The 24,575-nt window shown below is 45.6% G+C and overlaps 1 protein-coding gene across 3 annotated transcripts in view; it reads left to right on the top strand.

The window, feature by feature from the left end:
* BABAM2 (BRISC and BRCA1 A complex member 2) overlaps positions 1 to 24,575 on the top strand; it is a 1,270,030-nt gene that overhangs the window by 109,228 nt on the left and 1,136,227 nt on the right. For all 3 annotated transcript variants that reach the window (XM_069608726.1, XM_069608725.1, XM_069608724.1), the window contains exon 2: positions 16,799 to 16,962. In XM_069608726.1, coding sequence (XP_069464827.1) covers positions 16,835 to 16,962 — 128 coding nt within the window. In that variant the 5' untranslated portion in view covers positions 16,799 to 16,834. The remainder of the gene's footprint in view (positions 1 to 16,798; positions 16,963 to 24,575) is intronic.

The following is a 24,575-nucleotide window of genomic DNA, read 5'->3' as shown; positions in this document are numbered from 1 at the left end:
TGCTCCTGATTGTGGATACAGACTGAAGCTTTGTTGTTCCTTGGTTTACTTCTGTGCTATGCCGCCTGGCTAATCCATGTGTGCTTACCTGTTGCCGACGCTGCCTGCTTACGGATTCCCTGCTGACTCCTCCCACTGTTCTTGCTACTGCCAGATCTCCTTTGACTACGGCCTGTCCTGGGACTTCTGAATGTATTCTGATTTTGCTACTGTCTTTGCCCGCACGTATCCAACCTTGGCCTGCATCTGGATGTTGTTGCCTCGTTCCCGCTTCTTGGCTGAATTACCGGATTTACGCGCAAAGAACGTTTCTCAGCTTCACTTCCAGCTGTGTTCCTTTCCGCTTACAGACCCATAACACTGGAATCATGCTGCTGATCATTCGGCAGTGACAAGAAATCAACTGTGTTCCTAAATCCACTTCTGAGGATCCATTTACCTATCTTTTGTAATATTACTCCTCTCCCCTTACCATTGTTCCTTACTCTCCAATTGTTTGACTGTGCACAGGACTTCTTTCGGGACGCCCTGCTTCTACTTTCAAGTGTGCACCAACCCGACACTAGTGTGTCCCTCGTACCTCCCAGGTCTTAGTCCCTCACTAACCTTCTCTTCCTCGATTCCTTCCCTTTCCCCGCTGCTACCTTTCCTGGACAAGTGACTGAACTTCCAAGCCATCCTTACGATAGGAGAACCTATCAGTCAAGGCCAATAGACTACGCCAAGGGGGTAGGGTTGGACCCACTGATCCCTAATACTTCCCTTACCTTACTAGGGGGAGCCAGGAAGGAAGGCTTGGATACCTCTACACCCAGGTTAGTGAAATATCACTACAGGGCTATCATATCCTCTCCCTCAGGTCCATCACTGATCTGTGTCTCTATCTGATTCCAACCTGGTGTTTCCCTGTGGTATTGGATTCCTTGCACTCATCTAGAACACAGCGATACTATGACATCATTCGGTATAGCTGTTCTCATACCACCATTCTGCCTCATACTTCCTATCACCCTTTCTAATCACCGCTGGTTATACACCTTCCGGCCTAGGCATTCTCCTCAAGCCTAACGCAGCCAGTACCGGTCTGGATAACAACCTGCCAGAACGAACACATACTATTGATCTCTCAACCACCACACCTACCGCTAAGAAGCAGCTATCACACGAATACCACACCAGCTGCACACATAACAGGTGCTTGCACGTGCCTTTTGACTCACTCTACCTCTCTCCACTGACTTGAACTTCGGTTCCCGAGGGCGTTCAACCTACCAGCGCCTTGAGACCATACCAATAGTACATAAGGCACTATATAAATGCAAAATAACATAACATATTGTTAGCAGCTAGCGAGGTTTATCATTGGGATGATCTCCCTCTGAAAGAGGAGACCCAGGCCTTTCGGAGTCCATGTTCTACACAACTAGAGCAAGTGAGGTACACTGTATGCCATCCTGAGCTATCATACATCATCCCTGGTGAGTACTTCATATTTTCCCATTGCTCTGAATTGTGACAGAATTAGAAGCCTAGATGGAGGTCACAGATACCTTGACTGCATTAATGCAGTTAGTCACAGATTTGAGGAATCATATGACCTCGTCCCATGATTCTATGTGCCATCACATTGATGTATTATAAGACTCGGTATTGATACCGTCTCAGGGTAACACTCATACAGGGGCTACAGCTTCCGGTTCCGGGTTTCCCATTCCACGACACGATCCTGTAGCAGTGCTCATGTCCACTCAGTTTCCCCTTGCACCCACTGAGAGGTTCAACGGTGACCCCAAAGCATACTGAACCTTCATAAATCAGTGTAAACTCCATTTCCTCTGCCGTCCCGCGTCTTTCCCAGATTCAACCATAAAGTCGGCTTTTGTATTGTCATATCTTGGCGGGACGGCAGCTGCTTGGGCCAACCCATTGCTTGAAACAAACAGTTACGTTCTTTACGACTGTGAGGCTCTTATCACAGCTAAGAAGAGAGTGTTTGATGTACGATATAAAACACTTTGGACCTGGTCCTGCAGATAGATGCACAGAGGACAGAGGAGAGGCGAAAGGAAGCCGATGCAACTTGCCCTTCATCCACTGACCCTGAGCCCATGCCGATCGGGGCAGTATGGGAACCCTTGTCTACTGGCTAGAGAGAATTGCATAAAGAACAATGTATGCATGTACTGCGGTTCATCTGAGCATTTCCTAAGAACTTTTCCAAAGAAACCTCTGCACAGGTCTGGAAACGCCAGGGTCTGGCAATAGATGGGGTCCCTTTGCCGGGTTTGCGTTCGGACTCCTGTGTCTCCTCTTCCTGTTCTCCTATGACAATGCCACTCTCATTGATCCTCGCCATAGGTGTTGTCCATTCCCGAGTGGTTATTGACACGGGAGCAACCAACAATGACATGGATCTCCAGTACGCTCGGGAGTCGGGAATTCCTCGACTCCCGAGCGTACTGGAGCGTATAGTAGCTAAGTTGGTACCGGAAACTGTGAAGGCAGTAGAGGGAACCGCCTTGACCTCGGGGATGGTTACAGAACAAACAGTACCCTTGCATATGACTACTGAGTTTGGACCTATGGAGGAAGTGGTTTTTGATCTCATAGCCGCACCCCAGTTCAAGGTTATCCTCCGTCTGGCCTGGTTGTCCTTGCATAATTCAGTGATCGACCGGGTATCCTGGCAAATGCAGTTCACTTCCCTGTATTGCAATGTCCATTGTTTTCAGTCCCACAGGGTCACGCAAAGCTCTCCTTGTCTGGCGTTTCTTTATCTGACCCCGTCAGTTGGTTCTGTTTCTGCCAAACAAATACCTGTGCCCCCTGAGTACTTAACCTACTCTGATGTATTTGACAAAGGCAAGGCTGAACAGCTAACGCCTCACAAACTGTATGATTGTCCAATCGAAATTCTCCCTGTTCCAAAATCCCGACCAGCTGCATTTACTCTCTCTAACCCGTCAGGAGGACTTAGTTCTCAAAGACTACATTGACAAGGCGTTACAGTTGGAGTTTATACGCCCATCTCGCTCACCTACAGCCTCGCTGTTGTTCTTCATTCCCAAGAAAGAGGGGGACCTGAGACCCTGTATTGACTACAGGTCTCTCAATGCCATAACGGTAAAGAATCCGTATACCTTGCCCCTGATATCTGTACTTCTGGACCAGTTGGGTGCATCAGCAATTTTCACCAAACTTGACCTATGATGGGCGTACAATATAGTCTGCATCGGGGAAGGCGACGAGTGGGAAACTGCCTTCAAGACGCGGTATGGGCTCTATGAATATCTAGTGATGCCTTTTGGCCTCTATAATGCCCCGGCCACTTTTCAGTTTTTCATTAATGACCTCTTTAGTGGCATCCTTGACCAATATGTGATCATTTGCTTAAATGACATTCTGATTTATTTACCTTCTTACCAAGAACATGTGACCCACGTTTCTTCGGTTTTGCAGCGATTGAGAGGGCATCATCTATTTGTGAAGGCCGAGAAGTGTGTTTTTAACACCACCGAGGTAGAGTTCCTGGACTACGACCTAACTTAACACGGGGTTCAGATGAATCATTCCAAGGTAAAAGCCATCCTGAACTGGCCGACCCCTACTTCCACCAAAGCTCTCCATTCCTTTCTCGGTTTCGCCAATTTCTATTGTTTCATTTGTTCCTTCTCCTCTGTGGTTTCACCTCTTACCACCTTGACCAGGTCTGAGGTGCCCTTCTGTTGGAACTCAGCTACGCAGTTGGCTTTTGATACCCTTAAAACAGCCTTTACAACCGCACCAATCCTCCAACATCCTAATCCGATGTGCCATTTGTGGTTCAAACAGACACCTCTGGCATCGCATTCGGGACTATCCTTTCAGAAGAATGCCTGACCCAGGTGAAACACATTCGGCTTCTGGACTGCACTACCGGATTTACACCGTTCCTTGCCGCTTACAGTCCCACAGCACTGGAATCATGCTGCTTATCATTCAGTAGTGACCAGAAAGCAACTGTGTTCATGAGTCCACTTCTGAGGATCCATTTACCTATCTCTTGCAATATTACTCCTCTCCCCTTACCATTGTTCCTTCCTCTCCAATTGTTTGACTGTGCACAGAACTTGTTTCAGGATGCACTGCTTCAAATTTCAAGTGTGCACCAACCCGACACTAGTGTGTCCCTCATGCCGCCCGGATTCTAGTCCCTCACTAACCCTCTCTTCCTCGATTCCTTCCCTTTCCCCGCTGCTACCTTTCCCGGACAAGTGACTGGACTTCCAAGCCATCCTTACGATAAGAGAACCTATCAGTCAAGGCCAATATTCTACGGCAAGGGAATAGGGGTGGACCCACTGATCCCTAATACATCCCTTACCTTCCTAGGGAGAGCCAGGAAGGAGGTTCACTACCTGCTTTAGAAGGCCTGGATACCACTACACCCATGTTAGTGAAATATCACTACAGGGCTAGCATATCCTCTCCCTCAGGACCATCACTGATCTGTGTCTCTTATCTGATTCCAACCTGGTGTTTCCCTGTGGTATTGGATTCCTCGCACTTTCAAATGATTTACTCCTCCTAGCTTTTCATATTCTTAGCAGCTAACGAGGTGTGTCATTGGGAAAGTCTCCCTCTGAAAGAGGAGACCCAGACTTTTCGGAGTCCAGGTTGTTCTACACAACTAGAGCAAGTGAGGTACACTGTACGCCATCCTGAGGTATCGTACACCATCCCTGGTGAGTACTTCATATTTCCCCATTGCTCTAAATTGTGAAAGGGATTGATGGTCCACCAGGGTCGGTTTCACTGGTGATGAAGACTGGCAGCGAAGACATTGGTAGGTAGAGCGGTGGTTCGAAGGTGGCTGATACAATAAAGAGCTTGTAGTTTGAGCCGAGGCATTCACGTTTTCAGGTAGCGCTGTGCTGCGGTGAACAGATTTGAACATGTAGTTCAGCAGTTCAGTTGCAGCAGTCACATTGTACTAAATGAGGAGCGGATGTTGAACAGAGGTCAAACCGCAGTTTGTGCAGTTTGAAGGTGGTGCTCGGATAAGTGTGGATCGTGAGAGCCACCAGGTACGGTTTGACAGTTGGTGCAATGGCAATGGTTCCAGGAATGTTTCCTGTGGAATAGCGGTCTCTGGGGAGGGGTGGTACCTGTCCTTACAAAGGAACAAAGAGAGGCAACCCCCCATGGCACCATTCTTGCTAGCAGCTGCAAAGACAGCCTGTCGGGGGGAGAATTTCACAGAAACATGCCACACTGGACTGACACATGTGTGCTATCAAACTGATGTGGCTTGAATAACTATGCGAGATGTTAGCCACAATACCTTACACCCTGGTATGGCTTATACCATCCAGGTAGCCAACTCAAAGTTATGTAGTTTTTGGAACAGGTGTGCATATCCTAAATGCAGCCCCTATGCTGCAGGGACTTGGCTGTCACTGCAGCTGTCAGATGGGCACCTGTGACCTCTGAACTTGCTCTGTGCCATTGGAGAGAAGGCACAGCAGATCAGGCTACTGATGCAGCAGGGCACAGGTGTACACTATGCTTTTGGCTTTGAGTTTACGAAAGGGGAATCTGATTGGTAGCTTACCCTTCCAGGGAGGGACTTACTCTATCATTTTATTAATTTAATAAAAAATAAAAATGCCAGAGCTTCTACACCCTTTTCAAATGGCAATCCGTCACAGGTGGCAATTGCAGTGACAATGAAGTCTTTAAAACACTGTTCCCAGAGAACCTGCCAGGGAGTGTCTGTTCCCTGGAGGCAAGTGGCAACCCTGATCTGTGGTGTTGTGGGGGGTGGAGGGGCTTAATCAAGGAGAGGTCTTCAAGCTTTTGAAACCCACCATAACTTTGCTGGTGTTTGCTAAACATGATAATTCTAAATGAGATAGAGTAGTGGGTATCAGGTTGTACTGACTAAAGTGGCAATTCATAGCAGACTTTCATAAAAACCAACAGTATTTTATTAAATGTAAACATAGTTTTAAAAAATCATTAAATCACTAAACATTCAATTGCACAAGTGCTTCTAACAAAAGACAATAATCTAAAAACAATTCTCATAGGAGTTCATGAAAACCACTGAATGATTATTACAGAAGAAAATGTGTGTCAAAGGATTAAGTCATTGAATACACTTCTCAAGTCATTGACATATATGATAGTTTGTGTCTCTGTTATAATCCAGAGAACTAAGGTCTCGACATGTTTCTGTTCTAAGCGAATATATGCTGAGCACTCATCAGGAGGGTAATGGTTAATCAGAATCCTATTCAAAGAGGCCAACTGTTAGACCAGTGCAACCTGGAAGGTTAAAAGAAACAAAGGGTAAGCTCAAAAATAGCTACATTTCCTTGCAACAGTTCAAAAAGTAGAATTTAGGAACTACAAACTAAGGGATAAATTACCTTAATTGCTTCAGGTGGGGGCAAACAACTTCTTAATAAGACGGTTGGGGACTTATTAGTGGGCCACTGGTTGCCAAAGCTGCAAGAAAAGCAAGCGTTTAGTAGTGTTAACAAATTCTCTCATGTAGGTGAACAGCGGGTGTGGAAAGCCCTGCACTGACCTGTAGGGCGGCTCTGTGATTAAAAAAAATGCCCAGGTTATGGAAGTGCAATTGTAGCCTCAGGGATGGTGCATTACGCACTGGTAGTCCTGGGAGCGTCCTCGAACTAGTCAGGAAGTCTGGTAGTTTGGGTTAGAAGCTGAATCAAATGAACAGGACTTGGAGGAATATCCTGCAAATGTCAATAGCACTGTGCCTAGTTTTAGAAATGGTGGCTAATACCTAGTCGAATAACTGTGCTGACATGTGTAGCGATAATATACACTGTGATGAAATTTACCTTCAGTGTTGAAAAACGCGCGGGCAAAGAGCAGATGTCACCAGAAGTCGTTCAGGTAGTAAGTGAACTAGTCGCACAGACCTGTGGACTCAGCCTGTAGATAAGGAGATATGGTACCTACGTTTTAGAATTAATGGTACGTAGCTAAACAAACTTAATTGGATCGAAAGGGTGGGAGCTGGACTGTAAAGTACCTCACGTGTTAAACAATGCAGGCGGCAGGGGTGTTGCTAGGTTTGGAAAAGATCAGGGGCTAAGCTAATGTCGGGACTTGCGGGATATGGGGCTAGCTAAATCCTTTTGGTTGTAGCCCCTGAGCTTATATCCTGGGCTACAACCAAAAGACCCAGGACTATAGCCCCCTTAGCCCCTCCCCAGCTACACCACTGGCGGGCGGTCTTCAGATGTCGCCAAAAGTGGACCTCGTCATGGCTCGCAACAAAGTATGGACCTTATAACGCGCTGAGTCCTACAGCAAAAATGCTGAAAACAAAGTAAGAAAGCGCATAGTTGGCATTTGAGGGGTAGCGTGGCTACTGCTTTCGCAAGGATCTTACCTAGGAAGGGAAGTTCGGTGATGGAACAGTAGTTGTTAAAGTCATCAGGGTCCAGTTTCTTGAGAAGTGGGCCCGGTCTTTAGGGTCAAGGGGAAGGTGCCTTGAATTAGGGAGCTGTTTGACAATTGTCTGATACGGAGGGGTTCTTCAGTCGGAAGGGTTTTGAGGATGGAGGCAGGGGGGTTGTCTGCATACAATGTGTCCTAGAATGATGCTAGGGTGGCAGTGAGGTCTTCCATAGTTAGTGTCTTTAATGTTGTCCAGGTAGTTTGCGAGATGGGATGTGAAGTGTTTCGTCAGTTGTGGCATTGGTGTCTGTGTTGGCAGATCATGCTAATGTTGTTGAAGAAGAAAGATTTGATGATTGTGGATTTTTCAGTGGTGTGTGGTATGGGTGGGTCAGGGAGAGGGTTGATACAGTGCTTGATGGACTTGAAGAGGGCTCTGTTTTCATTGTTGGCCTTATTATTTTGGTAGTAGTTTGCGAAGGCAGTGGTGATCAGTCATCTGCATGTAGCACAGAGTTCCTTTACCAGGGCGAGGTCAAATATGATGCAGGATTTTTGCCAATTCTTTTCTTGTTTTCAGATTGTTCAAGTTCAGTTCCTAAGTGTACCAGGGTGCACACAGTTTAGGCTTCAGGTTGAGTTGTTTTACTGAGGCATGAAGCTTGATGTTTGTGAGGATGGTGCTGATTTCTTGGATAATCGAGTCATAGGCCTGGTTCGTCAAAGGTAGATCAGCCCATGTGAGGTGAAGTTTGGTGAGGTCTTCCGTTATGGCCTCCACTGGGATGTTCTTGAATGATCTGAAGGCTTGTTTGTGGGGTTTCCGATGGGTTTGCTTGAGTGGTGTGGTGTGACGAATCTCAAAGGGGATTTCCAGATGGTCTGACCAGTCGAGCGGGCTAGGAGAGTTGTGTTGGAGGGAGGGTGGGCAAAGTGGTGATGAGGTCGAGGATATTACTTTCCTGTGAGTTGGGTCTTCCGTGTGCTGTGTGAGGTTCAGAGTGTAGAGTAGGCAGTGGAGATCCTCCTTCATTGGCTTGGCTGCTGGGAAGATGTTGTTGGCATGCATGAAACATGGTGGTGACCAAGTCAGTGAAGTCTTCAATGAAGAGGGGTTGGGCTTAGGTGGTCTGTAGATGAGGTGAAAAGTACTTTGTCTGTTGGTGAGAGCAGGAAGTGGCAGGATAGATTTTCAAAAGAGCCAATGGTGGCGATGTCCAGTTGGGTGCATTGTGAAACTAAAGCAAAATGCTATAGAAACAAAATATAAGATCACAAAGACCCAGGAATCGGATATTTTGAAAAAAAATGCATCTTTATTCATGCATTGCATGGCAAAATGTCACTAATCTCTAACAAGCAGAACACTCTCAAAATGCTATACTATGGAAACAAAACATAAGATCACAAAGACACAGGAATCTGATATTTCGAAATAAAATGCATTTTTATTCTTGCATTGCATGGCAAAATGTCACTAATCTCTAACAAGCAGAGCACTCTAGCTATGAGTGCTTTTAGCTAAACCCCAACCTTCCCAGCATAAGCTCTACCCCCACACAGCCAGCCTCCAAGACCAAGACTGTGAGACTGCCTCCCTTCCCTCCCAACCAGCTGTGAGACAGCCTCCCTCTAGCTGAACCCAACATGCTGAACAGAACAGCAATCCACTGTTTATACAGAATGATGACGCATTCATGTTATAATTGCGTAGAAAGCATTCCAGGTCAACCTACGTGCATTCTATACTACGTGCATGCATACATAATTTCAGCTACCATAGCATAATCGTATACTGTACTAGAACACGGTGACATGACATATACTCTATTCTAGAACAGAACATTCCTGTCTCTTCGCATTGAGACCGTCTCATTCAGAACGAACAAAAGCAGAGCAGCAGTAAAGGTTGTTTCTCTGTGCTAAAGATTCTGACATCTGCCAAGAGGCAGATTGTTATGAAAATATCTCTCACACTGTGTACGGCTGCGAACACAATTCTCTGTGGCTCAGCATGAGCCAGAATCATGATGGTCAAAAACACAATAGCTTAGCGCTTAGAAAACACTACAAAAACTAAAAACTAAATATGTATGCATAGATTTCGGCAAATATCAATCGATCTATGAAAGTTCAATACAAACTATAATGCTAAACATGGCATATGCTAAATGGATGCATGTATGTATGAATGAATACATGAATATATGAATGGATTAGCCCATGTTAAACTAAACCATAGAAAAATGCAGACTAGCAAACTGCCCTTTTTTATCAGGCGCTAATTTGTATTTGTATTTTGTTTATTTGTATAGCGCTCCTAGCCCGCGGGCATCTGGGAGCATTTCTTACATAGGAGGTTACAAAGGTACATTAACAGTAATGTGAGGCATTCATATATAAATCACTTACATGATTGCAGGAGAAGGTGATACAATTATGGAGAGCAGATACAAATACAAAAATATACAGGGCAGTGAATAATTACATATAGCAGCGATCAAATTGGCAGAAATATATGGAGCAGCAAATAGTTACAATGTTGTCGGTCTCATGGCCGAAAGGCAGAACACTATCTATGGATCTTGCGCAAGAAGCCCGATTTTGGCATTCCTTCTGAATAGATGGAAGGCATGTTCAGCTCCCATTCTAGGAGACTAATACTAGATAAATAGTGTGGCAAGTAACATAACAAATGTCAAAACATGGATAAGAAACCAGCAAGTATTGTAGCTAGATACTAAGGCATACTAAAACATTGCAATAGTGATCCTGGGACATTAATGCCATAGAAAAATCATAGTGGCACTCTATTAGTAGTGTCCTGGTAAGACAAGGCAAACCTCTGGCAATCCATCACAATACATAGCTGGTGTCAGATCTCTGGAAACACGTACATAGCATAGAAACTAAGCAAACTATAGCAGTGTATACATAGGCAGCATTGTACGTTGATGACTGCAATAGTATCAATGTGGTGCATTCACCCTATTAACCTGAAAACATTGCTCTAAATGATGCATGACAAGTCGTGTAAATAGCAAATAGCAGGATATATTGCTCATCCTGGTGCTCAAAATGCAAACTATAAAGCATGTGTGTCTTAATCAAGCATGTCTTCTCAAAAGAAAACCTAGCATAACAAATCATTGCATAGCATAGCAAGTGTAGCATATGATATGGACATGGGCAATCTGTTCTCTCTGATGGTATGCATTCTCTAGTACACAAGAGACAGTTCTTAGTACTTCCACAGTCATTAGCAAGTGACCAAGTGTAACATATGTCTCTAGCTGACCAATGGTCTCTCATGGACCTGATCATTTGTTGTGGCAAAACTGTGCATATCCTCACATCTACGCAACCCAAACATGGGCATAGTTCCAGTGTCCAGCATGTGAACGTTCATCAGTGTCTATCAAGAAGCCTCCCTGACATAGGCTCTAGACGTAAGTTCATGTGTGTCATCCCACCACATGTCTTCCTCAATTCAAATCTTCTGGTCACTCTTCCCCTGTTGCAACTCCAAGCGTCTTTGGGCGGAATAGAGCGAATAATTGTATCATGGCACTCTGGCAAAGAGTGATCTCTGAACAATTCAGAAAAATGCAGATCTCAACAGACCCTCATGTTGCTCACAACAACGGTCAGTATTTCTCTTCTCAATGAAAGCACTGGAGAACGTATTGTCGGTACTTTTTTTTCCATCCCCTACGTCGTCATTTCCCAGTTTAGGGCAAAGGAGAATGCATTCCAAATTCTTCTCTCCGTCTATGTGAACAGCTTGCATAACGGACTTGTGATCAAATTTCCCATTTCCAAACACAGCAGGGAAAACATCTCGATTTGCAGGGATTTTCTCAAGGCAAATCTCCGTCAGCCTGCAAATCAGCCAGCAGGTTCTTGTGTGTACTTCTCAGAACAAAGCGGTTTTCATGCTCAGACTCTAAGGTCTCACAGCATTCCACAGAACAGCTGCACTCTGCAAAATCACTTGCCACGTATGTTCAGTTGTCAGGCCCGTCTATATCCCAATCAGTCAGGATCAGATGTATCTCAAAACCAAAAGAAAAAGCGTAGAATCAAGGATTGCATATATATCGATAAAGTTGTTTTCAAACAAGGCAAAGCTATTCATTACTGCTCTTCACAATTCATACATGATGAAACCTGTTCTAGTCTTTGAGACAGCAATGTTAAAATCTCAGTGTCTGGCCATTCCCATTCAATGTGTACTAGTTCAGGAAGTGACAAAGGTCTGTCATAATTCAAGCTGATGTCAACTCTGTGAAGCATCTTGCCTTCACTTTCTCTGCATGATGCAACTGCTGTAGCTACTGCTCTAAGACATTCAGTTGGCACATGGCCAACAAGACCCAATGCAAAGGAAAAATATCCCCATGGACTATCTCTCCCATCATGTTTCTGGACTAGCACTCCTGAAGTACATCCACCTTTCACATATACAAACACAACATATCTCTTCACATAATTGGACATCTCCAAGATTGCAGCATAATACAAAGCTGTATTCAGTGTGACAAAAACAGCCTCTTTCTCTTCTGCATTTGCAAGATCATTCAGTAAACTAACGGTGCCATTCTGGCATACTTCACAACAGTTTGCTGTTGCTAATAACAGTGTGCAATATTGTGGCAACTGTATTTATTTTTGCATTTTTAAAGCTCTCACACAGCCGGGGGCATCGAGGCGCTGTTACAGCAATATGTCTTAGTTGCATATTTATAACACGACCAGAGGTTTCTAAGCGCGGACCCAGGGATTGAACCTGTGTTGCTTCGTGTCATCTTGTTTCCAAGGCAAGCACGCGGCTGCTGAGCTATCCTCCCGGGACTAATCTATCAACCTGTACTCTGCTGTAAATGCTAGTACTGTCAGTGTATCTGTGTGGCATTCTAGCAAAGGTCAATACATCAATGACAGCAAAGCATATTCCCAGTGCAGAAATCGTAGTCAATTTGTCCTCTACATAGATTGCAAAACATTGTCACCTTCTCTATAAACTGGAAAAATGGTGCTGTTACAATTGCTCTGATATTTCCCCAATTTCACCTTTCCCCACCAAATCAGAATGCAATGCTAAGTACTGCGTTGAAGCATTTCTTTGCAAGGATACTGCCAAGTATGCTCCATAAGAACTGCACTGAATCATTGTGTGCACATTCACTTGCAATAGGCTCTCTCGATCATTGGATGTCTGCAAGTGGCATTTCTCTATAAAAGGACCAACAGTAATGCGTACTGACTCTGACATAGGGCATATTTCTAGTGTACATGCACACCCTACAGAAACTTCCTGTTGCCCTGACAAGGCAATATCTGGAACCATTGAACTGTCCATGGAACATTCTTGTGACATAGTATCTATCGCACTTGAGTCTACCCTAGGTAACTACTTCTCCTGGGTCACCCCTATCTCTCGAATTGACTGATGCACTGATTCTGGGACCACTTCCCAGTTCTCTAGCATATTCTTCAGTCTATCCCTTATCACTCTAAGTCCACTAAGGTATAGAGTCATTATTGCATTCTCTAACCCTCTGGGTTTTCTCTCATCACAAAACTCTTCAACATGTGTGATTTTCACTAACATCGGTCATCTTTAAAATAAACTTGTTCTCTAGCTGTCATGATTCCTGCCCCTCATGTCCCCAGTCCTCCAAGATGTCAGGCTGGAGCCAGGCCACAATCTCCTACATGGCCCTCAAGGGCCTCTCTATCCCTCCGAAGACCCACTTGGAGTCAGACTTGGCGCTTGTGGCACCATGCTCACTCACTCCCATAGGATAACATTGGTGATTGGACTTGTAGTGCATTGATGGGGGCAAGATGGATGCCCCCACATATTTCGGTTCCCAGAACTGCATGTGCGGTCTAGTCTTTTGGGTGTGGTTCAGTCCAGAGACACCTAGGATACCCAGAGACTATTTAAGCCACACCCAGACTGAGAAACATACTTTGCGTTTTCTGCACCTGCAGCATGACACTCACTGTGTTCGGATCGGTCTCCAGTAGGCCTGCATCTTTCTTCTGCGCTCAGTTCCTGCAAGAACACTGTTAGGAACAGCCTTACCTTGCGGCACTTCTGCCCAGCATTCATTGCTCCTTCTGTTCTGCGGGCATCTTCGGCGGTGTCATTCCCATCCCGGAACGCTGCTTCCTAAGGAAAAGGGAAAAGAACAAAAAAAAGGCATTCGTAAGCATTCTGCAAACCTTCACTTATTTTTAAATACTGTAAGAGCTTCAAACGCTTACCTGAATCCCAGCTGCTGTGGGGGAACTCTGTCTCTGGAACTTCTCATCCATCTGCAAGAGGGAAAAGACACTCCAGGTTAGCATGGAAGCATCTAGAGGTGCTGCATTCCGCACTTACCCACTGCATTTGTTCTTCATAACCGGCATCCACGCTGAAAACGTTGCGGCACCTAAAAGACACAGAAAAAGAACTCCGTTCAATGCAAATACGAAAGGTGTGCATCGCACATCGCGCTCCTACTCGCCTTCAGCGCTACTTCTCTCAGCAGCACACCGTCATCCCCGGAAGCCGGTCATCATCTAAAGAAGGAAAGGAACAAAGTTGGAGAACTGTTCAAAAGACTCATTATACTTACCTGTCGGACTCTTGCCAGTGATGTAACTAGCCAGCGACGAGCCCGCATCCATCAACGCGCTGAAATCAGGACGAAGAGCACACTATCCAAGAAAACAAGGTGAGCCACGGATCAAAAGGAAGGGTTGGACCCCGCGGAAGAAGGGGTTCAAGCACACAGAGACAATAGGGAGTTAAACTCTACCCAATCCTGTGTTTCAGGCCCAGTCTCCAGTCGAATAGCCTCCAGGGAAGGGTTCGAGGTCGTAAGTGGTCAGAACAGGCCCCGGGGATACCAGGTGAGCGTTACACTAGCCTGGCAAAATATATGCACATAATAAAAACAAACCTATTTCAAAAAAAATTGGAGCATGCTCACCTAATTTCAAAGAAAATCAATGTGCTCTCCCATCAACTAGAATTCCAATTTCTGTGCCTGGTAATCTTCATCCAAACAAAGATGCAAACATAGCATCCAAAGCTGCATACAACGCAGTGTTCAAACCCTCGCAGTAACGATCTCGGTCAACAAGTGGAAATAACAGCTGCTGGAAGGAACTTCACACTACTTGTCAAGCACCCCTGCTGCTCCGGTCCAAATACTGTCTACGATCATCATTGGGAGGACCCCCGTGCGGGCGCCATTTGTGAAACTAAAGCAAAATGCTATACTATGGAAACAAAACATAAGATCACAAAGACACAGGAATCTGATATTTCGAAATAAAATGCATTTTTATTCTTTCATTGCATGGCAAAATGCCGCTAATCTCTAACAAGCAGAGCACTCTCTAGCTATGAGTGCTTTTAGCAAATCCCCAACCCTCCCAGCATTAGCTCTACCCCTACACAGCCAGCCTCCAAGACCAAGACTGTGAGACTGCCTCCCTTCCCTCTCATCCAGCTGTGAGACAGTCTCCCTCCCTCTAGCTGAACCTACTGAACAGAACAGCAAGCCACAGAACGAAGACGCATTCATTTTACAATTGCGTAGAAAGCATTCCAGGTCAACCTACGTGCATTCTATACTATGTGCGTGCATACATAATTTCAGCCAGCATAGCATAATCGTATAATGTACTAGAACACAGTGACATGACATATACTCTATTCTAAGAACCGAACATTCCTGTCTCTTCACATCGAGACAGTCTCATTCAGAACGAACGAAAGCAGAGCAGCAGTCAAGGTTGTTTCTCTGTGCTAAAGATTCTGACATTCTGCCAAGAGGCAGATTGTTATGAAAATATCTCTCACACTGTGTACGGCTGCGAACACAATTCTCTCTGTGGCTCAGCATGAGCCAGAATCATGATGGTCAAAAACACAATAGCTTAGCGCTTAGAAAACACTACAATGTGCACTCTAAAAACTAAATACGTATGCATAGATTTCAGCAAATATCGATCTATCTATGAAAGCTCAATACAAACTATAATGCTAAACATGGCTTATGCTAAATGGATGCATATATGAATGAATGAATACATGAATTAATGAATGGATTAGCCCATGCTAAACAAAACCATAGAAAAGACTAACCGCGTGGCCATGATGTCTTGTGAATGATGGCGAGGCCTCTGCTGACCTTGTTTGGACAGTCTTGTTGTAGAATTCTATAGCCATTGGAGATGTGGGTGGAGGCTGATGTCATCCAGGTTTCAGTAATGAAGATGGCATCCAAGCCATGTGTGGTAATGAGATGAGCGATCTCTGCTGCACTGTTGCTTTCTGAGTGGACATTGGTGAGCATCAGTTTTTGTATAGTGGTGGATGGAGTGCTGATGGGGGTGTATGGTGACACGGGTGAGGTTGTTGCGATGCAGTGTCCATGATGTTGCTGGTGAGCGGCGTGGTTGGCGGTGAGTCATCAAGGTATGGATGGGCTGTTCGGCGAGAGGGGTGAAACGCATATTAAAGGTGGCGTTCCTGATGTTAGAGGAGCTGGAGTTCTGGTCATGGCTCCTTCTGGTCCAAACAGGTCCAAACAGGTCCAAACAGGATTCGCCCGTTTTGTTTGAATTAAAGCACATATTTGGAAGAGTACAAACCTAGTGAGTGGGTTGGAGATTTGTAAGAGGAAGGGAGCTGAGTTGGATGTTTTCAAAATTGAACCGTTACCTTGTCTTTTGGTGCAACTCCCAACAGTGATCCAGGTAAGATTTAGAGGTGGGAGTATTTTACCCTCTTTTTGTCAGATGAAAATTCAAAGATTTTTCCACAGAATAACAAAGTAGTTCTCATGGCAATCTGGGCATTTTTAGGTAAGTAAAATGCATTAAATTTTAAAAATATAAGTATTTCAAATTCTTCCTTTGTGCCCTGCAATTATCCTCATCGAAAATATGTTTTAAAGAACAATCTTACAGACCCTGTTTAGGTCAGATGAAAAAATAAGCGCGCCTGACGCCTCTCGTCTGAACACATTAACACAACAGTGCAGGACTAAACAGTGTCCAAACCCCAGCATATCTGTCCATTTTCTGGAGTGTTTGGTTAATTTTAGGTAGTAAACAGCCAGTACGCTGCTTATTTAGCAGATTTGTGATGAAACGTAACTTTTTTGACCGTTTTCTTTCAGTATGTCCCATCTTAGATTGTATACATTGTACAGATATTTTGATGAACCTTTTCTCAGTGTCTTACACAGAACAGTTTTAATTATCTCAGTGCTTAAAATATTGGAGTGTGCGAAAACAATAGTAATGTAATTCTGCTTTAACTTACAAAAGGAATACGTTGTGATTCATGTGCTCGGTTTCGTTTCAGGAAGAACAAAGAATAGATTAAGAAAACCAATGCAAAATGTCCCCTGAAGTTACATTAAATCGAATTTCTCCAGCTCTTTCCCCCTTCATTTCCAATGTGGTCAGATATGGAAAAGTAGGATTGGATTCAACCAATTGTTTGCGAATTACAGACCTTAAATCTGGGTGAGTGTTTTGTTAACTGATTCGCATACACAGTAATCTTATTTCTTTGCCAAGATTTAGTAGTATACCCGTTTTGTATTGATTTGTAGATGTCCAGTTATTTTATTGCAAACAAAAGAGTGGTAAATTTCAGAGCGGACAATAACACCGAAAAACAGTGCAAACATAAATTAAATAAAGTATATTGGGGTAAGGGGTTAAAATGAGTCGGGATGTGGTTGGGGTGCGTTAAAAGGTTAAAAAAACGGCGTTTAAAAAAACAAAACAAATTTGGTGTTTTTCAGTGTTTTGTCTGCGATGAAATTTACCACTCTGTAATTGTTTGAAGAAAGCTTACATAAAACCGATTTGAAGTTTTATGTTTTTGCAGCTAATAACCTATTTACAACATGTCATCTGGAAGGCTTTTCTGCGGCCTTGCAAAATATTCTGTAAAACATGCACACTCTGACGTCCTGTCCTCCTTCTTCCATCATTTTGGGAGATCATGTTCGCGGAGACAGGATTGGAGCATCTTTTTGGTGCATTAAAGAAGGTCCCTCAATTTTGATTACGCGCATGCGGCCACACTCCTTCAGGTTCTGCCTCGCTTCGCAAGCCCTTTTCTCGACACTAGACAGAATGGAGCTCTTGGCACAGCGCTTGTGGTGGTTTTTTTCCCTCCTTTTTCTTTTTTGTATTTTTTAATTCTCTAGATCCAGCGTCTTCCTTAAGCCACCAGCAGTGCTCTGGTCCCTCGCCTGTGCTGGCTAAAGAAGCAATTTCCTTTGCCATGAGTGCATGGGCACAGAACATTGGCGGGGCTGCTGCTGGTGTTGCGATGCATTGTTATTTTGCACACTTAGTTGGCAGTGTTTTTTTTTTCTTCAAGCTTTGTCATCTGGGTGGGGTTCAAGCAACGCTTTAGCTACTGACGGTTTCTCCAAGGTTCTGCATTCAGGGACTAGATCCGGGGGCAACCTTGAGCGTTCCCCTTTCAGGGGCTAAATCCGAGCAAAAATCTGGGGAGCCCCAGTCTGGGCTTAATACCGGGCGGACGCCAGAGGATCCTTGAGGGTGGTTAACTCAAAGGGGCTAAATTGGTCAGCTCCTCCCAAGGGTGTGTTCCCTGAGACAAGTGTACCGTCAGGGCCGATGTTTGAGGCAAATCGTCAAAATCTGCAAAACCCAGATGCACTGAGCAGCCTGACTTTTGCTCCAGAGCTACAATGATCTGCGCAAAAAAGGATGTTGTTGCACTCCACAGTTGACCTTCCTTTCCCTTTCTACCAATTGGTGTTTTTGGACCTGTGGGCGTTGATAGGTAGGCGATCCGTTTGAGTACTGGGCTGAAAATCGTCCTGTGCTCGGCCAGTCCAGTCACACCAGTACTCCTTTGAAGACAGATTCTTTACAAAATTCCAAGGTTTTAATAGTCAACTGTATGGAAGTGCTCAAATTCCAAAATTATAATTCCACTAACCCGGGATCCCAAGCAACCATATGATGTAATGAAAGCTCCCCGAGTCGCCCTACTCCTTCTTATCGTAAATGAGCAGAGGAGGTAGAATTTCCCAGGAAACCCTCTGGGGAAGAAAACCCGGGATGACTTGTCAGGTCGTCAGTCTTCGGTCTTCACGTGGAAATAGGTGTTGTCCTTTATGTAGAATCATGCAACTGGCTGAGAATTATGCAACTGGCTGTGACCCTGTCGTCCGTTACTGAAGTGGTTAGCAAAGAGGACAGGGTTAAATGGTGAGCAGAGACGGGAGATAGTCCCAAGATGGTATGAATAGAACGTTACCTGAAATGTGAACTCTATAGGCTTTTAACTTTGACAGTCTGTGGATGGGAGAGTAAGTACAGCTGCAAGGAGTTGCTGAAAAAACAGGAGGAAATCGTGAGGCGATGAGGAGAAGGAAATCTGGCTAATCCGCTGTAAGGCGTTCCGCCATGCAGAGGAGTAGAACGGTAAGGAATTACCTCTGAAATTGTGTTGGGAAGTATTCGGTGTCAGATATTGTTGGGGCTGTCCGTCTAACCTCTAAAGAACAAGCCACAAATCGGAACGTTATCAAATCAGGCACCCCTAAGAGACGAAGGCCGGTTGCTATGGGAACGGAATGCGTCCTTACAAGGAAGGACGGAGAATTCCTTGTTTGATCTCGGCGTTCGGATATTGGCTGATGTTTTCGTTGCAGACTATGAACAAACTGTAAAGAACACTGTTAACGATGCCTAAGATTCTGATTGAGAAGTATTAGTTAACACAAAAAGAATTCCAGCCTACCCTAAGAAACGTAGTGTCTCGGCTATGGAGAAGCCACTCCTCGCAGGGGGACAGTCTCGGTACTTGGAGCGGGTTTCTATGCGAGCGGGATTAGAAACATAGATTTTCATTAGGAGTGGAGATAAAGGACAGAATAACCCTAGGGACAGATAAGAGGCAACCTAACGAGCGTTGACAATAAGTAGTAGCAACGCAGAGCGGTCTCTGAAACACCGACAGAAGCGGCATCTGCAACACAGGGGGTGAAGTCATCAGACCAGGATACTCCTGAGAGACTGGAACTACACAGGAGGAACAAGGTGCCATATTGGTAGTAGAGAGAAACAAGGCGGAAACATGACGCCATCTGTGCCATAATGACCAGCGAAAACGATCCCTCATAACACAAGGCCACATGCAATACCCGGCTATTCAGTGCTCGTTTAAGGACATTATACAGGAGATGTTGCTGTAACAGCTGGCAATCCTGGTGGCTCGTGCTTGTGCCTCAATTGTTGCACCTGTGATGAGTTTTTTAATTCTGGTCCATTGGGTGCTTCTTCCAATACAGCACCTTTACCTTGTCAACGGCCACCCTTTCCGTCTGGGCTGCCTGCCTAGGTGCAGCCTCCCTTGCCACCTGGGCTCCTACCAGTGGCCCTACTGGCTCTGGCCCCACCACCTTCACCTTCTGTGAGGGTGTGAAAGAAGGAAACTGACAAGGAGGAGTCATGTTTGGGCTATAGACTTTTATTTGAATAAATATGAAACCTATCTTTCCCTATCGCTAGAGGGGTTTCCCTGCCTCAGCTAAGGATCTCAAGGTGCCTGTAAAGAGGTATGTCAGAGGAAAAGGGGGGGGTTTCTTGTCCTCTGTCAGAAACCACTAATCCCAGGCTGTTAAACAAAAGTAAAGTTCAAATCTTCATCTCCAGGTGAATGCCTCACTGCTTCTCCAGCTTTATAATGAATAGTTCTTTCAAAGTTCAACCCGAAATGGGATCTGGGGAATGACACCTTTCACCTGGTCCACCGATATAAGTTCTTTACCAACTGCTTGCTTTAATCTTCTTCTTTCCAGAAAGTATAGCAACTACAACCATTGTCTAATTCCCACTTGCTACTCCGGCAAGAGAGAGTTCTCTCAGAGTTCACTGTGCCTCACCTGAGGTTCTTTTCAACCACAACACAGTACTCAGTGCATCCTCTTGTAATCTCTGCTTCAGCAGTGGTATGATACTGGCCACTGTGCCGAGAGGGATGACTCCCGATGTACTCTTGCTTGTACTCTGCTTCAGCAGTGGGAGGATTATGGCCACTGCACCAAGGAAGATGATTCCTGATGCACTCTTTCTTACCCTCTGCTTCAGCAGTGGTATGTGATTGGCTACTGCACAGAGGTAGATACCACCTGATATACCCTTGAATCACGTTTCCTTCACCCGGTCCCCACCCAGACTTTCTGAGCCTCATTACGATTCCAGCAGTAGTCGTGCCCATAAAACCACCAGGCTGCTGCTGGACTTGTGATGATTTACAGCCACCTGACTTGCTGGAATAACCGGGGTATTCCAGCCCCGGCAGTCCGGTAAGTCAGGCGGCGGCATTCGTAAATCCCAATTCCCATTGAGTCCCAAAGGATGCAATGGGAATGGGGACCATTGAAACACCGGCACCATTAATGACAGTGCCAGTGTTTCAGTGAAAGTCTGCTGGCGGGTGCCGTTCCACCCGCCAGGTTCAGCAGACTCGTAGTTTGCTGGTCTGGAAACAACGGTGCCAGGAAGCTTACCGGGACCGTTGTTTCCGGGCCTTGTAATTAAACTTGTAATGAGGCCCCCTGTCTTTCTCGTTACCTGCTTTGCGGGAATACTTCACTGGTTCTTCACGGGGCTGCAGGTCTTGCTTTTTGCTATTTGCTTTTCCTCTGTTTGGCAGGTTACTGCTGACGGTCACATTCTGTCATTCTAGGACCATCCGGTCCACCCACTACGATTCACACCACCACTATGGTCCTTTTCTGACCTCAGCGTGTCGGCTCCTTTCCAACCAGTTGGACACATTACTTCCCTCTCAAGGACTTGCTAGGCTTCTGCTTCAAAATGCACAGTTTGAAATTTCTGGGTTTCACTTGCAGACTTGTTTCTTCTACGATGTTTCTCTCAGTCCTTTCTTGCTTGTTGTTTTATTTTGTTGACTCTGCCCTCGCGTAACGTCAACACCATCTTTAAGAGTTTCTTGTTCATTCTTTTTGCCTCCTAAGGGCCACCTCGTCACACTAGCTGTTTGCTTTTTCACATATCCATTCCAGATGCTTCTCATGTTCTTCCTCGTCCCAGTAGACTTCACATTTGGAACAGTCGGTGTATCATAATAGCTCATAGTCTCACTATCAGTAGTGGGAAAGGGTTGCAAGAATGGGAGTTGGGTATTTTGTGGCATAGTTTGAGGGAGGCGTTTCCCCAGGTGGACATCCTTATCCACGGGGGGTGGGGGGGAGTCCTCCCTATGAGGTTCTCCCGCATATTACCACCCCTAGAGGGGACGATTGGGTAGCAGCCTCACCTCTCTAGCCTCAGGGCAAGGGCTCCCCCTTCGGGAAAAGTGACGAGACCTGGTGAATCGTCACACTTCCTACGGCTAGAATGGTCACACCGGTGCAGATTCAGTCTGCTGTCTGTCAAGGAGATTGGATCTGAAAGATGTGTCCGTTAGGGAGCCACACTAGCGCTTTCTGCATTTTCTGTTAGGGAAGAAGCCATTCCAACAAAGGGTGCTCCCCTTTGGCTCAAAACAGCTCCATGTGTGTTCACAAAAATGATGCCAGCAGTGACACCCTTCCTCAGAGGGGCATTCACATTTATCATTACCTCAATGACTGGCTGTTAGGGAGAATTCTCTGTAAGGGCTAATTTCCCAAACCTAATGAGTCCCCCAGCAGCTCTGCTGGATTTTTGGGGTTTATTTTTTTCTCCTGCTAAGAGTGAGACTCTTTTGCTCCCACTCTTAGACATGATTTGAGGTGTTCCTTTAACTTTCCATGGGCCTCATTAGGACCCTGGCGGAGAGGGTATTACGCCAGCGTAGTGCATGGCGTACCTCTCCGCCATACTACGAGTTCCCGTAGCGCCATGGAGGTTTTCTCCGCCTGGTTTTACCAGCCGGAGAAAACCATGGCGCTACGGGACCTCGTTGTTAATTACGCCACCGTATTTTACGGTGGCGTAATTAACTCCTTCCCCACTCCCATTATACCCTATGGGGCGAAAATGGGAATGGGGAAGGGCAGAATGGGGATTGGGGATTTACCGCTCCGCCGAGGTCGGAATGGGGCGGTAAATCCGCCAACCCCCATGGCGCTATCGGCGGCTTTCCGCCATGCTTCGCGGTGCATTTAGCACCGCGAAGTCCGCCCGGGTCGTAATGAGGCCCCATGTGTTTTATGGGCTATGGGGTCTTTTACTCCATAGGGTCTCATGTGTTTTTTTTGATGTGGGTTACACAGCACCCTCCGTGCCGTAACCCAGTGGTGTCGTAGCGACCCCCCAACATAGACTCCATACCCTGGGACGGACTACTGTCTCCCAGGGCATGTAAAGTCACCATTGGCTTTGCTAGTCCCAAATTATGAACAGAAACCAGTACAAACCATCATATTGCGGACGTACTGGTCGGGGCAATTCGATTGCCCCGGGGTCTGTTGTTTGAGGGGGGGACGTCTCCGTCCCCCCTGATCGAGTTTTGGCTGGTGGCAGTGGATACTACTTTTTATATTCGACCGCAAATATATCGCTATGGGATTTTCCCATTGTTCAAGGCTACCAACTTTAATTATTTAATTCCTATAGCCTCGAACATACCGTCGGTTTATTTATTTAATATTAATTCACCGGTTGGTATTTTTTTGCCAGAACTCTATTCTAAAATGGCGTTTGTGTTCTCTTCTGTGACTCCAACCCAAGTCAAGCCCTTTGTTCCACTTCTTGGCGGGCTTCTCCACAGAAGCCTCCAAAAGTGGTGCCACTCTGTCTGGGTACCACAGGGGGTGGGGGAGGGGGTTTAGGCACCCTGGACTGAGTTACCTTGGTAACTCAAGTTGCACTCATGTGTGATTGGCCCAAGTGGTGAGCCGGCCGGCTCACCACTTAGCATGTTTGATTGACAGGCTGAGTGAATGGAGACGTGCTGCATAAAAGCAGGGCTTTGGGGACTGGAACTTCAGAAGTCGCCACAGGACCTAAGAATCTGAGGAGGGAGAAGCAGAGCTGACCTGCAAAAACGACACCACCGGTGGAGCCATGCTGAACCGTCTCACCACTTTTCCCGACGACAGAGAGTCTTCTTCCTTTGACTGGTGGGGATAACCAGTTTTGCCTTCTTTTCACCTTCCTGGAGCATCTCGTGGCCGCCTTGCCCGTGCCAAGCACCCCGGCAACCGGAATACCACGGTTTACCACTACTGTGAAGAGAAGGGTAGTACCTTTTAACCGGAGAACTCCACGGCTGGTTTCTTCCCTGGCAGTGCAACAACCTTCATCTTTCCTCCACAGCAAGACCTCTTCTTCCTCTGGACGAAACACTGACTTGCACCTGCTGCCAGGAACAACTGCCCCCGCTGGAGCTTCCTTCACGCTTAAGGTACTGTGTCCCGCCTGGCTTCCCTTGCGACAGATCGTTCGGGGTGACAGTAAAGCCTTGACTTTCTAACCTGGGCTGGCCTGGGACAACCTAGCTAACTTTGCCTGACTTTAATTTCATCCTTTTTGCATCAACAAGACTCTTTGGGCATAACCCCACTGTGTGAACCTGGACCCCTTCTGTGTGCTCTCTCCAAGAGTGGGCCCTGCAATTGACTTCCTTGCTCTCCAGTAGAACTCTGCCTATCCTGCCTTACTGTGGTTCTTTGTAAAAATATTGAAACTTGTGTGCTTCCTTAACTCTGCCTTTTTCCTCCCTTTCTTTACAACTTATTAGAGTGTCATCTTATGTTAAGCGCTCACCTCTGTCTGAAAATAAGTGGTGTTTCTCACAAAGACTTGTCTAATAAGTGAATAGGGTTGTGTATATATATGATAGTGACTGTGTGCTGAATTTACTCACCTCGTTTTTGCTAGTGTAAATTACAAGTGTGTTTTTAAATAAATAATTATATACTTTTACACCAAAGATCTGGTCAGTGTTTGTTTGTACTACTGTGTCTCTGTACCTATTGTGTATACTCTGCATACTGCCTAACCCTTCTTGAGGGAAGTCTGACTGCTCAGCCACAGCTACCAAGTGAATCTGTGTGGTACAGACTGCTACCAAGTGGGTTTACTGCCAAACACCTGTAGTCCTAAATCTTTTGCAGTGGTCCCTAAGGGAA

Source organism: Ambystoma mexicanum, chromosome 4q, assembly GCF_040938575.1.
Source record: "Ambystoma mexicanum isolate Mex_15411 chromosome 4q, UKY_AmexF1_1, whole genome shotgun sequence".
Lineage (NCBI taxonomy): Eukaryota > Metazoa > Chordata > Amphibia > Caudata > Ambystomatidae > Ambystoma > Ambystoma mexicanum.
The sequence above is the reverse complement of the archived record's forward strand: the minus strand, read 5'-3'. Positions and strand labels throughout refer to the sequence as shown.